This window comes from Ascaphus truei, chromosome 4 (assembly GCF_040206685.1).
Source record: "Ascaphus truei isolate aAscTru1 chromosome 4, aAscTru1.hap1, whole genome shotgun sequence".
NCBI lineage: Eukaryota > Metazoa > Chordata > Amphibia > Anura > Ascaphidae > Ascaphus > Ascaphus truei.
Genome location: NC_134486.1, coordinates 319,224,950 through 319,242,935, shown reverse-complemented (window position 1 = coordinate 319,242,935; position 17,986 = coordinate 319,224,950). Strand labels below are relative to the sequence as shown.

The following is a 17,986-nucleotide window of genomic DNA, read 5'->3' as shown; positions in this document are numbered from 1 at the left end:
CACGGCGTCATTTGACACCGAAGACAAGGAAGGAGAGGGGCGCAAGCTGTTGAGTAGAGCAGGCACGGGGCGCAGGGGGGAAAGTTTGTGCACCCCTGCTGCAGCTCACTAGAGATTGTATTTTTCTAGTGTTATTTGTGTTGATATGATAAATTGCTGCAGTTTCCTTCATAGTACAGATGTTTTTGTTCTGTAATAAAATACTATATGTAATATAATTATACTAAAAGAAATGAAATATACAAACGAGGGCTGGCAGTGAAGGTGTTGAATGGTATATACATTTGTTTCTTGTATCTCTCCCTCTACAACCTTTTTGGGCAGATTCTACCCTTAAAGAGCTCATGAAGAGGAGCTGGTTAGTCATTGCAGTGCAATTTCTGCTTTTATATGGTGCTTCTCTAATTACAATTCCAGTTTCTAAGGGCTGTAGTAAGAATTATTTAATTGTGACATCTGGATATATTAATGCTGCTGGCCTCTACTTGGGTATGTCCTTTGCATGTTATTTCATGTAATAGATACTACTAACTTAGAGATCTACTTTCCACATTGATCAGTCTGTTGCTTTGAAGTTGCTGCAGTTAAGTATATCCCCCATTAATTAAGTTCTTACTGCCATTAAATAGCTGTCTTTAGTTTAGATGACCATCATTATTTCATATTCTTAAGTGCAGACCAGACCTAATTTGATAGATCATACAACTCTTACTTTGGAAGATGAAGATGGATGGCTAAGTGTACTGTAGAACAGATTTTAAGTACCCTTCAAAGTACATGTTCTCAACTTGGCTGGAAATCAAGGGGACTTGCTTCATATCCGTAATAATGGAATTACTTCAGAATACTTTAATGAGGTATATAATGTTTATAATCATTTCCCCTCTATGCACTGACATAAAAGCCAAAGAAAATATACTAAGTTATTCATCACACGTCTGTAATAGAATGTGGGAGATTAAGTAATATATCGCATATATTTTTGGCTGCTTTTATAGCCCTTTTCATTTTCTCTGTTTCGGGAGAAAACACGATACAGAGCTATTTTTCTTTCATTGTTAAAAAAAATAATCAATGGAAACCCTCACATTTTTTTTAATTTGGGGAAATTACATTGTTTTTTTATTTTACTTGACACAACAATCCCACCCATATAATTTTTTTCAAAATGTATGTTTTTTACAATTGGAACCAGAAACCGTGCTATTTTGAGCTCCAGAGATCCCCCATAGTTCTCACTATTTACTGGTATGTACTCACCTGTGCCAGTGCTTCCTCGTGGAGAAACAATATGGGCTCCAAATCTCGCAGGACCTGCGATCCATTGCAAGCTGCAACATCATCGGTTCATGCTGCCTCTTGGTCAGCCGCGGTGTTGGGTACGCTTTGAAGAGTACCTGCACGTAAAACAGTAATTATCTTGAACTGGGGGTAGCTCGAGCCAGTAATTACATGCCCAGCACTGCACCAGCTCCTGGTTCCAATGATGTAAAATAACGACTGGCACATTTTGCGAGGATTGCTGCATTAAGCTCCACCATGGCTCATTATTATTATTATGAGTGGACACTTTCACTGGGGTTATGGTTCTAAAAAATGTATTTTGGTATTGCCGGATCTTGATTTGGTTTCTGTTTTGGATTTGTAAACAAAATGTTGGAAAAGACTCAAAACAAGGACTTTTTAATGTATTTTTTTTTTTTTAAATTCAAGCTTTTGTGCGTTTTCCTGTTTGCAAACCTAAAAGTTCACCAAAAGTAAAGGTAAATCTGAGGTTGAATCTCTCTCAGGTTTTGGATTGTATTTTGCGCAAATTTGCAAATGTATTCCAGATTTCGAGCAAATGCAAATATTTGCGACGTTTGGATTTTGAACCGTCACTAATTATTTTTTAATTTGGGGAAATTACATTGTTTTTTTATTTTACTTGACACAACAATCCCACCCATATAATTTTTTTCAAAATGTATGTTTTTTACAATTGGAACCAGAAACCGTGCTATTTTGAGCTCCAGAGATCCCCCATAGTTCTCACTATTTACTGGTATGTACTCACCTGTGCCAGTGCTTCCTCGTGGAGAAACAATATGGGCTCCAAATCTCGCAGGACCTGCGATCCATTGCAAGCTGCAACATCATCGGTTCATGCTGCCTCTTGGTCAGCCGCGGTGTTGGGTACGCTTTGAAGAGTACCTGCACGTAAAACAGTAATTATCTTGAACTGGGGGTAGCTCGAGCCAGTAATTACATGCCCAGCACTGCACCAGCTCCTGGTTCCAATGATGTAAAATAACGACTGGCACATTTTGCGAGGATTGCTGCATTAAGCTCCACCATGGCTCATTATTATTATTATGAGTGGACACTTTCACTGGGGTTATGGTTCTAAAAAATGTATTTTGGTATTGCCGGATCTTGATTTGGTTTCTGTTTTGGATTTGTAAACAAAATGTTGGAAAAGACTCAAAACAAGGACTTTTTAATGTATTTTTTTTTTTTTAAATTCAAGCTTTTGTGCGTTTTCCTGTTTGCAAACCTAAAAGTTCACCAAAAGTAAAGGTAAATCTGAGGTTGAATCTCTCTCAGGTTTTGGATTGTATTTTGCGCAAATTTGCAAATGTATTCCAGATTTCGAGCAAATGCAAATATTTGCGACGTTTGGATTTTGAACCGTCACTAATTATAATTTTTAAAAATAATAATATTGTGTTGCTTAATTCAGTTTATGGTGCTCTTAATGATTCCTCAATGGGCTGTACTGTATGTAGTTAAAACAACTACATAACCAAAAAAACTTGGACCATGAAATATAAACAAGTGATTATCGATATGTTGAATGCAACAAACTATTAAACCTGGTACCTGTTATTACATTGCTCTGGGGTGGGGTGGCAGCTTGGACTGCTGCTTTAAAAGGTGAATAGATTGGACTCTCCTGGGCGTTTCATACCCACTGGTCCTGGGCGTTTCATACCCACTGGTGCTTTCTCAAGGAGTAACGATGTCCACCGTAAGTGAAAAACTTTTACATCTCTGAATCAACAATCAATGAAAAGCAATTAAAAACAGCTATATCCTATATGTTTTTAAATACTCTTCATCAATACATTGTTAAATACTGTGCATCTCATAATATTACAATTATAAATACAAACTTGTTCTACAAAATTATTTTAACATTATTCTTTTAACATGTCATAATATTTAAGAAATCTATATAACCCATGATAACATTCACATTCACATTAACATTCAATTCACATACAGTATATCGAGATTGTCATTTATATACCATTATACTGTACTTGTGTATCTAAAAACACGTATCCCAAACATCCAGTCTTCTACTAAAATAAATCCCAATGGGTATTAAGTCTTTCAGGGACCAGAGTTCTAAGAGTGAAGATCCAATATGCCTTTCTACAATGTAAATAATTAACAACATCACCATCACATATTTGGTGAATAATACTGTAAATTGAATTCCGCAGAATGTAAAATTATTGAGACCTCCCTGTGAACAATGTGTAAAAAAAAAAAAAAAAATGGAGATTTGGTGAGTCAGATGTTTATTTTGTATAAGTCTTCGATGTTCCATTATTAGTATCTGCAATGCTCTAATAGTAAGATCCACTGATTATATATATATATATATATATATATATATATATATATATGCAAATACAACTGTATGCTCATCTGCATGTCTTAGGCAGGTCTGCAACCCCACCTTTCCCCATTATCACCCAGCATACAGCACTTCCACTGCAGGAAGAGATTCTGGGAAATGACATGCAAATGAGCACACGGTGTCACTTTTTGCCTCAAAAACCATTTTTAACATGGTTCCCTATAGGCTTAAGCTTGCTGCATGGTCACAGCTTTGAGCACAGCCAGGGTTAAGGTGCATACCCAGAAAACCACCCACAGACAGCTGTTTCGACCTTAATGGGTCTCATCAGTGTGGGGTTGATTTTAACTGGGTATGCAAAGAGGCTATGGAATAGGCTATACCATAATACTGAGTTAAGTTATGGTGAGTAAAAAAAGTGACAAAAACCCTCCACAGGAAAGCAAATATGCAAATACAACTGTATGCTCATCTGCATGTCTTAGGCAGGTCTGCAACCCCACCTTTCCCCATTATCACCCAGCATACATCACTTCCACTGCAGCAAGGGATTCTGGGAAATGACATGCAAATGAGCACACAGTGTCACTTTTTGCCTCAAAAACCATTTTTAAACTGCTTTATAACCAGGATCGCATTATAAAATTTCGCCACACGAGGACTAACCGGCATCTGCAGCTCTCCCTGAGTCCAGTGCCGTAGACTTTCAAGCGCAGAGGAGGGACACACACACACTACATCATGTGGGAGTTGAACATGAATATATTTTATATAAAACACATGCAGGACTCGAACCCAAGACCTTACATATGCTAGTACCAATTCCCTACCTGCTACGCCACAGGTGTGATGAAACCGACTCTATAAATATACTTAACAGCTTGCCGTTAGAGAATTGGTACTAGCATAAGAAAGGTCCCGGGTTCGATTCCTGTATGATATGATATAATTTATAAATTATTTTATTTTAATTATAATTTATAAATTATTTTATTTATTTTATCATTTATAAATTATTAAATAAAATAATAACTCTTTCGTTGCCCTGCTATTTTCTTGATCAACCCTACTTTTGAGTGAGCTTAAAGGTTGAAATTGGGTAGATGGTAGAGATGTGCGACTTTGTTCTAGTTCGAACATCTCAAAAAATTATTTCCAAGCATAAATAAATAATTGGAATGCTATTTGTTAATTCACCTAGCAAAATTCGTAAAGCTGGTAATTTTTCCACCAACTTTCACATATAAAAATATCCAGGCCTGAATGGCCACACACAAGATTTGCTAAACCATGATATCCAAACTGGTTAAATCAATCTTCATAATTCTTGAGAATAGAGAAATATCTGAAGGATTATGCATTATTTTGCTTGATCTGAACCTTATCTGCAAAATAAAATTTATATGCAGGGCATTTGTAAAATACTGCCGGAAATCTAGATGTTGCACACTTTTGTTTTGTATGGAATGTTTGGGTATCATAAAAAATGTTGCACTTGCTATTTAGAAATCGATTGCATAATGAAGTTATGCCTTTTGTGGTTGTTTAATATGCATTGTATGATGTTGACCATGGATTTATCAGTTGAAGCAGCAAATATTGGCTGATTTGAACTAAAACAGAAAACAACACATGCTGTTGAAACCTTAAAATTGTTGGCAAACTTTGTCTTCATGTTATTTTAGGATAAAAGCCTTAATTATTGACTGTCACATGAGAGCAAAGTATTCACTATGGTAGCTTTCCAAAAGTATCTTCTTTCTCTGTTATAGTACTTTCAGTGGTAAGATTTCTGGTGACAGAAGCTATTGCAGATCACACGGATCCTGAAGAGGATAACTCTCTAACCCTTGCTGTAGTCCCAAGTACACAACATAACAAATATGCAAAGCACTTTGCTCACAGTTCACCTGAAACGGGAAGGCAAGTGGAGTCAATTGAAAAATAGATCACTGAAGATACAGGCTCTAAGTTAGATTTTTTTTTTTTTTTGCCCACAACTGTTAATTTAACAGATTTTTATGGGTACAGAAATGAAAAGGGGAAAAATCGATAGGGCAAGAGACCACAATTGTCCAGTAGTATTGGCACAATTATAACATCCAAGTTAGATTTTTGAAATTTGAGATTTTAGCCAAAGGAATTTATGATTTGCTTTATCTTCACATCATTTCTCTGAGGTGTTATTTTTTCTATGTATGCAAAGTCAAGCCACATCAGTTACTGCAGCTACACACATTATACTTTTAATCCTAGCACAATTTGAGAATATTTTTCTACAATATAATTCATGGTCCGTATGTCATTGTGTTAGGTTACACCCTCACTGAATGTATATTCAAACTTTTATGACTTGTTTTCTTAACCATTGATCCATGTGACTAATTTTTGGCCTTGAAACACTCACATCGCCGTTAGATAAATACATTTCTTAAGCCATTATCTGATAATATTCCAACAGTGAGAACAACTACTGCTCATGTTCAACATCTTTATGAAGGGGTTACATGGCATAGGTTAACTTGTTGACTAGTAAGTGTCTGCCACTTTAAGCTTTAAAAAAGTATTTAATGTAATGCTTTAGTTCAAATACAGTATTTAGATTGTCAGTACTCTGTGACAAGTATCCCCCAAATATTATATATTTTTTTCTTTTACATTTGTCAACAAAATTTTTAACACCATATTTAAAATCTTTAGCAGAAACATTTGGTTCTGACACTTTTTGTAAACATTGTGGACAAAAACGTGGGCTCTGATCAAATATTTAGACATTTTACTTTACAATGTATTTTCCTAAATGTTCAGAGCTACAGTATTTAGAATAGATTATTTGTTAACACATTTTTAAAAGATCAAGCTCATATGATGGTATCTCCTCTCATGCTTATTGTGACCTTTTGAGAGAGGGGCAGATAATGGAACATGACCAGGGAGGTTCCAGGCGGTTCCCCTCTCCCCTCGCCTTGTACCCACATGCAACGTACAAATAAAGACAGGAAACACTGCACCTGTGTGCACCTAAGAGCGGCTGCACTAGCCTATACATGCGTATATCTCCACCTACGTATACATGCATACCCATATACACATGTACATACACACCCACATACCTGCACATAACACCCATAAATACCTGTACGTACATCCACATATATACCCACGCACATATACATATATACATATACCCATACCACACACATATATACCCATACCACACACATATACCCATACCACACACATATACCCATACCACACACATATACCCATACCACACCCATATATACCCATACCACACACATATACCCATACCACACACATATACCCATACCACACACATACACCCATACCACGTTATTTATTATACATTTATCCCGGCCGGCCCCTTCCTCACACATACATTTTAACGACCCCACAGATGTGGGAAGGGGGTGGGCCCGCGGGAGCAGCCGCATCTCTGACCCGCGGCACAGGCTTAAGTCCGACCCCCCCAGCTGCATGCTGCGCGCCGCAGATGGAGGATGGGGACGGGCCGCTACCCTACGGGGTCCCTCTCCTCCCTGCATCCCGCCTCCCCCCTCGCCGCCGATTCAAAATCGCGGCTATACAGGAGGGGGGAGTGCCCAGGATTGACCCCCCTTTCGGGGCCTTACCTTAGTTTAAACTGCAGGGAGGAGAGGGACGTCCAAATCGTCTGGCGGGCAGCCAAAGAGGATGTGCTGCCCGCCAGCCTGGCCTTAAGTAGGCCTTCCTGGAACTCCTCCCCTGTCCTGGGGAGGGAGGTGTGGGGGCGGGCCAGCGAGGGGAAGGCCGGACCCCCCCCGGTCATGAAGCCCCCCCGCCTATGGCTAAGGGGGGCCGCTAGAATGTGTTTTCATTGCTATGAATCTCTATGCATCGCACAGTTACAACATTTTTGTAATATCTGTACTTGATTTAGTTTATTTATAAAATGTTTTACCAAGTAGTAATACATCGAGAGTTACCTCTCGTTTTCAGGTATGTCCTGGGCACAGATGATAACAATACTTGGTTACATTAATGCATGAATACTGTAGTGCCGATGAGTATTCTAAAACAAATCTGGGGCAATTACCAACAAGACCCAGGTACATGCTGGGTACATGCTGCAACATTTCTGCAGACAGACTAATGGCCCATCGGATTAACAGCGTGGGTCCCTGGCAGTCCCATTCAAATTGAATGGGACTGTCAGGGACCCCTGCTGTGTTAATCCGATGGCAATGTAAAGAGGGTTAAGGCTGCACTCCACAAATAAGATAAGACATACAGTTTACCGGTGCTGCTGGTTCAAGGAAGTACCTGCCAGGCAAAATCCAAAGTACACTCAGGAAAAAAGGGATTCAGCGCTCCACGGATTTCTAAATAAGTAAATTTATTGTGCCACACAACGTTTCGACCAATAGTCACTTGAGAAAGACCTATTGGTCGAAACGTTGTGTGGCACAATAAATTTACTTATTTAAAAATCCGTGGAGCGCTGGATCCCTTTTTTCCTGAGTGTTAATCCGATGGGCCATTAGTCTCTGCAGAAATGTCACTGAAATGTTGCAGTTGCAGCATGTACCCAGCATGTACCCAGCATGTACCTGGATCTTGTTGGTTATAGCCCCAGATTTTCCAAGGCAAGTTTTAGAATACTCGTCGGCGCATCTGTATATTTGATGGGCTGTAGAAAATTAAGCAGAATCTCTAGATTTTAGAAACAAATTGATCCTTGGGTCAATCGGAAAATTCCTTAAATTCTTTAAGTATGAATGTCAGATTCCAGTCTCTAGGGAGGGAATATCCTAAATCAGAAGGGGTTTTTGACCTGTGATGGTCTACGGTAGATTCAGTACTGTATTAAAATCGCCTCCAAAAACAAATATAATTGCTCAAAGCATTGTTTTTGGAATCATATAGGGCAATAAATATTAGCCAGAGTTATTGTCTTATACCAATAATAATTATGATCCTTCCATCTTTGTAAAGTTTGATCTTTTCAGGATTAAATGCAACCCTATAATTTTTAAGAATTACGACTCCTTTTTTCTCAGGTGTGGATGCAAAATATATTTGAGAAAATGCCATTAAAAGTCTGTGTGTATCAGAGAATTTAAATAGCGTTTCTTAAATATACACCAAATCAGCCTGAAAATATGAATATTCAGACAGAAGAAGTTGGCCCTTCACATTATGGTATATAGATTTGAGTGGCATTATTAGGAGAGGGAAAAAAAGAACATAGAAATAACCATAACGTTTATTCAGTACATAGAGCTCAGTAATTTAAGTAAGAGCAAGTAAAAAAAACAAAGAAAATGCAACAAAAGAAAGTTCCTGGGAGACTCAAAATGCCCAGGAGGCATAACCCTGCAAAAAAAGATAGCAAGCAGGGCTTGAAAGAGTGGGGTAACATGTCATGCAACAGAGAAACACAACATGCTTAGGACAAGCAACAAATAGAACAAGGATGAACACTATCAAATCTAAAAAGGCAACAAATATGAAGTGTATCTAGCTTAGTCAACTTAAAATACAGACTTGTTAATGGATTAAGAATAATAGTAGAAGCACACTACAATTAGAATGTATGCTACTGAATATAGTATACATTTTGTTTAACCTCTTCATTTATTTTATGAAGACTACAGTTTATAGAAAGGTACCAAACCCAGTTGAGAACGCACTGAATCTGTAAAATATGAAGATATACAAAATGCAAGAGAAGTCTTGTGTTGATCAGGGCCGCACAGGCACTTCGTACTGTCATACAGTAATTGAAAATGCTGGTGACTAGAACTAGATCTACTGTAGGTCATATACTGTACACATCAAAGGTGGGCTTCTATTCGCTCTAAGGACCTCCGTGACCTTTTTGCTTTTTCATTCCTCTTCTTTGTTATTGTAATGGGTGCCAAATCGCCAAATACTTGAATGTGGATGTCATCTCGGATTATTTCAGAATGCTATTTCGCTGCCACCAACGATACTTTTAAAGAAAATAAAAATAAAAGTGCAGTCTTGTCCATACGTTCCCCGGGTTTTCTGTGGCAGCTGACGGACATAAGGTCACAATGTGCTCTATCAAAGCAGAGCTTCCTAGTACAGTAGTAATATCAGGTAACAGCATCTGAAACAGTCTCATTAACTGTTCTTCCAAATATAATAAAAATCCCTACATATTCTGTATGCCGAGATTTTTGCACCATGATCTACCGTCTTTAGTGATCGAGATCAGCAATACAATCACCGCCTCAATTCATTTAAAAGAGAATGTCTGTTCTCTCTGAGATAATTATTTTGAGCTGATCACTGAAATTCCAGTTAGAGCATGTTTTCTATACTGGGGTGAAGTTAATCCAAGTTCCTTTTTAGAGAGACACTGCACCGGATCGTCTGGCTCACAGTCCGACTCATAGAGAGCACATGGTTAGGCGCTATTTTCTTTGAAGCGCGGGAGCCAGTTTTTCATCCTTATAATAGTCCAAAACTCCATGTTGCAGATGGTTTTTCAGTTCTGGAGGCATTATGCAAAGGTTTTAATCAAAAGTCAACAAAGTTGAGCAGTTAGGAAAATAAAAAGTTGGCTAGTAAATTGAACTATTCCACTTGAGCACAGAGCCGAGCTTGAGTGTGTCCATGCGCATGTGCCCTGGGAATTTCCATTTTCTTAATTCGATGGAGTGTGTTTCGTTATTACAAAATGCTCTGCATATTAGTATTGTTCATTCTGCAAAATCGAAGGGACATATGATTACTAGTTACAAACCTATAACGAGTCAGTACAAAGATATTGTAAGATAGCACATCACTTCGAGAGTTGAGCGCCAATTGAAATGAGGTGACAATCATTTAAGGTAAGGGCAGTTGAAATGTAAACATTAAACTTTTGACTTCAGAGGGTTCTTTACACATATCCTACTATAGGGTTCATTTTCAATATTTTTTATTTTATGTAACCTAATCCTTTTTAATTTATGTAATAATTTGATTTTCAAATCCACATTTTCCTTTTTCTCCTGATCTATCAATTACTGTTCACATGTATGCCATTCACTGGCATTTGGCTATGTTATCCTGTATACAGTATCACTTTGTTACATCTTAATGGCAATGAAAAAACACTGTTATGGAATTATTACTTACTGTAGAATCCTGTAACAGGATTGTAGTTTAGATACTATCTGTTGTAGGGTTATATATTAATGTACTATTATATATATTTGTGAGTTGAAAGTTATATACTAATAGAGAGATGAATGCTCGACTAAATGTAGTTTGTTAAACTGGAGGGGTGCTATCTGGAAACTGTTTAGACTAGATAATATTTATAAAGAAGATGCCCCATGTGATGCACTCGAGCCTGAACTGAATGCAATGAATGTATAACTTTTAATTCATCATTTAAAAATAATAAATGGAGACGAGATCAAAATAATTAAAAATATACTAGAGCTGCGACTGTGTGACTAACACGATTGAGTCCAGAGCATAGAGGCAAAAATATGGTGAGTGAAAACTTGCAATAGGTGCTCCCATTGAGTATACACACAGACCACCATATACAGTATGCTGCATACTAATAGTGGAGCAGCTATTGCATTACTGAGCTCTGGCAGTGTGGATATCTGACCCCGCTTTTAGCCACTGAGCGTATATGGTGGTCTGAGTGTATAGTCAATGGGAGCACCTATTGCAAGTTTTCACTCGCCTGTTTGTGCTTTTCATGTAATCACTTATATTTAAGCACTATTGTTTTGTCTTGGCTTCACTTTATATCCCATGGGGACTTTCAATTTAGCACCACAACACCACTAGCACATTAGGTGTTATACTACTGTATAACCTTAAAACCCTGTACCATATTTTTGCCTCTGCTGTGGATTCAATCATGTTAGTCACACAGTCGCAACTCAGTAGTTTTCAATTATTTTAATTATTTAGTTCTCCTTAATTTGCTGTTTTTTAATTATGAATTAAGTTAAGTATTGTATTTAGTGGAAGCACTTGAGTGCTTCACATGGTGAACCTTCTTTGTAAATACTATCTGGAAAGTTATATACACATGAATTCACTTTTGAACCACTGATCTATTCTATTCTGCAGTTTCACAAACATTTTACACTTTTGCAATGATTGTTTAGATTCTTGTAGGCACTGTTTTTGATTCTTAAAGTTCTGATAGCGTCTCCTAACTATATAATTTCTTTCAGGATTGTAATTCTTTTATGTGGTTAATGTGTTAAACACTTTGCTTTTGGGGTAATATGACTCATTGGTAGTAAACGAGAAAACCATTCTAGCTTGGCAAGAGTCCCAACAAATCCTTTATTGCATGATATTATTTTTAAAAGGCTAATTGTAGGAATGTTTGTGGCTCCTCTTAATATTGCTATTTTGTGTTAAATGGTTGAACTATAACCGTGGTGTTTGAGTTTAAATTTACAGTATACGTAGCTGGAAGGAAAACAATGTTTCATTAGGTGACGACGGGTTTTTATCCTGTACAACTGGTCAGTTTATTAAGCGGCTAATTTAATTTTCTTCAAATGCCTTTCGAGCTGTGTATGTTTTGGGTGATGAATATTGTCATTAGCAGTTGTCATGCAGTTTAACAGTTCAGCACTTAGACTTTCATAGCATGGAGCAGGCTTATAATTTTTTTTGTCAATATTCATGCTGCGTCTCGTTCTAATTCATTTTGCAGGAAGAGTGCTTCCTGAATCTTGAAGCTCCAATAACCCGAGTATGTGGCTATGATACACCTTTTCCTCATATCTTTGAACCTTTCTATATCCCCGACAAATGGAAATGCTATGATGCTCTACGAAAAATGATGAACTACTGATTAGAACAAGACAAATTTTACGTAAGTACTTTGTTTAAGTTCTAAGTTTGTATCTAAAGAATATAAGTGTCACTAGGATAAGTTGGCTAAATGACAGTGTTTAAAATGCAGCTACACACATGTATTTCTCAGGTACCTTGTGACAGGACTTCATTTACTTATATATTTTCCTCACACTTCAAATCCATCATCTGTCTTTTCTTTTAAGTACTCATTGTAAATCATCTCACTCTCTCAACTCCCTTTTATTAATCCTATTTAGGATTACTTTACTTGCTAGAATCAACAGGACAGTATACACAGGGAATTATTTAGCCAGAAGTATCTTATACTGTAGTTCATGACACTACTCCTTCTCACTGGAATTATTTGTACTGCTGTAGATATTAATGCAACAAATACAGATGTAGCCAACTTTATTCTGCTTTAATGGGGATAATAATGCAAAAAATAAAGCCATATAAATTGCATGCGTTAAGGAGAACGCACACGTTCATTGTTTTCAAAAGGGCTCGTGGCAAAACTAGCAGGAATAATGCGTTAACACCAATTCATCGTCTTGTGATTACCGGAGTAATAACGTTGGCTACATAAGTAACCACAAAGACTAAATGGCTGCAGTTGGGGTAGCACTTTTCAGACATACATCATTGTAGAGTGGAGTAAGTTCATCACCATATTGGCTCTCATAAATACTTGCTTAAAGTGCCTTACTGATTTTCTGTTTTTCTTGTTTGGTGGCTATTTCGATCTGTCTTCGATATGATTTAAACATCTACAGTATATATACTGTAAGATAAAGTTTTGAGAAACTCCATAGTGTAGTATATTCCTTTAATGGGTACAAATAAAATCATGAGATGAGCACTCCTTGAATCCAGGACTCGGCGCTCCGGGACCCGACTCCACCCCTGCAGGATGTGATGGCGTCAGTGATACTTGGTCCGGCGACTAACACTAAATACTTTTGGTAGCACATTGGCTACTTCCGCAGTGATTTGCTCACTGGCCTCTCCTTGTCGTTATAATCTGTGCCCATAGTAATCGTTTAAAAATGATTAACTATTATAAACCAATTTAAAAAGGAATACATGTAAGGAAACTATAAATGTATATATTAAGCTTATAATAAAATATTTATAAAGGGATCTGCCAAAGAGAACAAACTTTGATAAAAACATATTAAATGCTTCCATTAATTATATAAATACACCTATACACTTCTGAATACTTCTATTGTACGACAATACTTCAAACTGTAACAATGGTATTTGGGACCAAGACTAAATTTTTCAAGCTTCCAGCGACTGAGCTCCAGATTAGAACCAACACTACAGTAACACCATCCTAACCCCTGTCACTAGTTTTAAATACCTAGGCATATGGTTTGACTGCCACTTAACATTCGGAATGCACATTGATACCCTGACATCCAAAACCTGTGCCAAACTAGGGGTACTTTACAGGAACAAATCCTCCCTAAGTTTCCTGGTCATTCAATTTGTCGTTTTGTTCTCCAATGCAACTACAACACACATCACTGCGAAATGCTCAAAGAACTAGATTGGTCATCACTCGAGTCTAGGCGCAAAGTTCACCTTTCCTGTCTTGCCTTTAGATTCTTTATGGGCAAGCTACCCAGCTACCTGAACAAGCTCCTCACCCCTACCACATGCAACATTTATCATCTGAGATCAGACTCCAAAAGACTGTTCATGGTCCCAAGGCTCAACAAAGTATCCGGCCGTTCCTCCTTCTCTTACCGTGCACCCCAAAACTGGAACATCCTACCGGAGACGCTCAAATCCACCACCAGTTTAAGTTTTTAAAATCTAAGGCTGTCTCACATTTTAATCTGGTCTGTAATTGTTTCATACGCCCATAATATATATTTTCTTTAACTGTGCATGCAATGTCTTGTATATAATGTATACCCTGTTCATTTATGCAACTGTATTTGTAACCATGTATTATTTGTCTTAACTCTGGGCCTAGGACATACTTGAAAACGAGAGGTAACTCTCAATGTATTACTTCCTGGTAAAATATTTTATAAATAAATAAATAAAATATTGATAATTGATATTTTAATACAAGTAAAAAAACATATATATAGAAATTATATGTATTCATATATAGATAGAATCCTAAAATTAAAAATAGTGAAAGGGAGAGAAACTATATAAATAACAGAAATACCAAAAATAATCCTACAGTAACATTGCTATATCAGGGATTACATTTAAACCTTCAGGTGAGAGACATTTAAAAATCTAGTCAGTTTCTTGTTTCCATAATATTGTAAATCTATCTCTACCCTTATATTTTTGTGATATGTGCTCCAAACCCATGGTTTTAAAATAGCCAGGGTCAAAATAATAATGATGAAAATGTCTTGATACATCAGGTAATACAGTAGAAATCCTCTCTATATGTTTCTTTTGTACTCCCTAAAGCTATCCTTGAAAGAGTGCTTAGTCACCCTAGTACATGCCAAATGCAATCACTAAATAAAAAGAACTTGTGAACACACACTCAAAGTGTGTGTTCTGGTGCGCTAGGTGTGTGTCCACTTGATGGTAAATAATGTAATTAATACATACATGTATGCTCAAGTACCCTATAAATCGTATACTCTGTGTGATTTCTGTATAGGATAGTAATTACCAAAATAAAATGTAATAAAAATTAAATATAAGTGTATACTTTAAACATTAAAAAACATAAAAACGCAAAACCACTGATAAATGCGTCCCTATAGATGCAGCGTTCTGTTTGCTGCGGGACTCTCCCGGAACTTACGTCACATCCCAGAAGTCACGACTCCTCAATTCGTGTGTCACTGATGCTCTGTGTTCCACTGGAAATATCGTTACGCAGGATGACTGATCTCACACAGGATACTGGATCTGGATCTCACTCAGGATGCTGGCTACATTGGGAGAGACTATGGGAGAGTGTTTATCGTGTCTCTGCTGCTTCACCTCCTACTAGTTTCTCCACCTACTGTGGTTTCCTCAGGGATATCCTGGGGTGACACGCAAATAAAGGAGTCGTGACATCCGGGACGTGACGTCCGTTCCGTGAGAGTCCCGCAGCAAACAGAACGCCGGTCGGAGGAAGGGGGCACACAGCGGAGTGGAGCCGGGACCGTTGTTAACCAACAGGAGTCTACAGCTCACCAACACCCATCACTCCCAACCATAAAGATCAGGAAAGGCGTACAGCAAGCTGTGGACAAAGAGACTGGACCCCAGGATTTAAATCTGACCGCATACACAGGACAGGGGAGGACGGAGACTGATGTGACAAGGCAATTTATTTTTATTTGATCTATTTTATTATCGTTTGTGTGAGTGCACAGTTTTTAATGTTGAATCAATAATATTATATAAAGAAATTTACATTTTCTTGCGCCCTTTATTCTTTTTTGCTTTGTGAAGCGCAATCACTGCCTTTTTATTTTAACCACACAAGGAATATACAGTACCACACTATGGAGTTTCTCTGTGCTTTTCGATTTATTTCTATTTATGTTTGCACCATTGGATTAGGTACATCTGTGAATAGCAGCTGCATTGGCTGCTGAAGTGGCAATAGAATGTTTTCACTTGCATAAAGATTTTTCTTTTCCTTGCTTACAGTATTTACCTATTTGAAAATGTGGAAACAGCACTGCTTATTTTTTCCCAATTGATTTATCAGTCAGTATTCTGTGCCAGACTGATACACAAAGTGCATTTAAAATTAAGATATTTCTGTAATTATGTTTTCTTATTATAAATGTAATGAAATTGTCAACATACTGGACAATAAAAAAAAAGACCTTACATTGTCCAGAACATTTCTTTACACGCCAGGAAACTGCCTGGCTGAAGTACATTAAGATTACAAATTGGTAGTTATACTGCAGCAAATTCAAGTCACTTGTCACCCTTTTGTGTTCTGGTCCATGGTATCTGCAAAAGTGCCCTCAGCTTTAACACTCCTTTAAATGAATGGGAGTAAAGGCGTGCTAAAGCATTAGAATCCTTTTGTACATCTGAGCCCATGTGCTGTATTCAATCAAAAGTTATTTAATACAGCTTATAAAGGTGAGCGATAAAATTGCATAGTTAATTAAAAAAATAAGGTAGCTATTGAAGTTGTATTATTTAATGTAAGAAGTTTAGAATTAAGCCTTTTACACAAATTTCTTTTTTTCACTTTTGCAGAATTTAGTTGAAGCACAAGAAGCCTTGACCTGTTAAGAGAGTGTGTCCTGAGTGTTTCATCTATAAGAATCGTATTGGATAACGCATTGTGGTCAACATACCGGAATGATCAATACAGTGAACCGTCACAATTTGAGAGACTGTTATCATCTAGTACAAATCAGTGGGTTGTTCATTCCTTAAAGTTGTTTTGTTTTTTAATGTAATCTTTATAGGATATTATAGAACAATACTTAAACCTAAAATAACTCAATAAATCTGATCGTAAATTAACTTGTGTTAATTGTGTTGTTAAATGGCATATGCTTTGATCTCCTGTTTAAGAACATTGAGCAATTTACTGTATTTATGTAATTGACTTCCTTAGAAAGATTATGTCCCCATAAAGTAAAAGTATTTAACTTTAAAAAATATTCACAAATTACGGATGCAGCCACCAGTATTAGATCACTTGCCTTGGAAAATCTGGGGCAATCTCCCTATAAACTTTAATATTTCTGTGAGATTTCTGCAACCAGACTAATGGCCCATTGGATTAACACAGCGGGGGAGGGCCCTGCAGTCCCTTCAAACTGAATGGGACTGCAGGGATCCCTGCTGTGTTAATCTGATGGGCCATTAGTAATCTCTCAAATGTTGAGACATTTACTGTGAGATGCCTTAGTTTTTACCCAGGCAAGTGATCTAATACTGGTGGCTGCATCTGTATATAAAAATACGTGTCATGAGTGGCGCACATGTGACGTCGGAGCAAATGGAAGCGTTTTAAAACAGCTCCGTGGACTCTGCTGTAATGATTCCGGTTAGATCACTCCAAAAGAAAAGAAAACTTCCCTTAACACATTCTTACCGACGGGGAAACTAGCTGAGATGCAGGTTTCTTTTTTTTTTTTTTTTCTTTTTTATTATTAACATCCCTAGACAAAACTGTTACTGAATTCAAATCAGATCTGACTTCAAGGACAACGTTGCTTGAAAACAAAATGGAGGAATTCCTGCAGAACCAGGACTCCTCAGAGGATGAGGTATATAGACTAAATTATGAGATCAGAAGCCTAAAAGATAATTTTGACAATTTGGAACATTTTTAAAGAAGGTAGAACCTCAGGGTAAGAGACATCCCAGAAGCAATAGATTTAGACAAACTGCAAGCTTACCTAACAAAACTATTTACACAAATTGACACTTCATTTCAAACGAATTCCTTGCCGTAGGGCCAAGATTTGCAGACCCTCAGAAAAGCAGATATGTACTGTAGTAGTGAAACTTCACCATTAAACTACCAAG

At 37.3% G+C, this 17,986-nt stretch overlaps 1 protein-coding gene across 2 annotated transcripts in view; it reads left to right on the top strand.

Annotated features, from left to right (window-relative positions):
• Positions 1-16,972, top strand: part of BCKDHB (branched chain keto acid dehydrogenase E1 subunit beta) — a 262,858-nt gene extending 245,886 nt beyond the window's left edge. For both annotated transcript variants that reach the window (XM_075597957.1, XM_075597956.1), the window contains 2 exons: positions 12,345-12,506; positions 16,700-16,972. In XM_075597957.1, the coding sequence (XP_075454072.1) occupies positions 12,345-12,485 (141 nt within the window). In that variant the 3' untranslated portion in view covers positions 12,486-12,506; positions 16,700-16,972. The remainder of the gene's footprint in view (positions 1-12,344; positions 12,507-16,699) is intronic.
• The last annotated feature ends 1,014 nt before the right edge of the window (positions 16,973-17,986 follow it).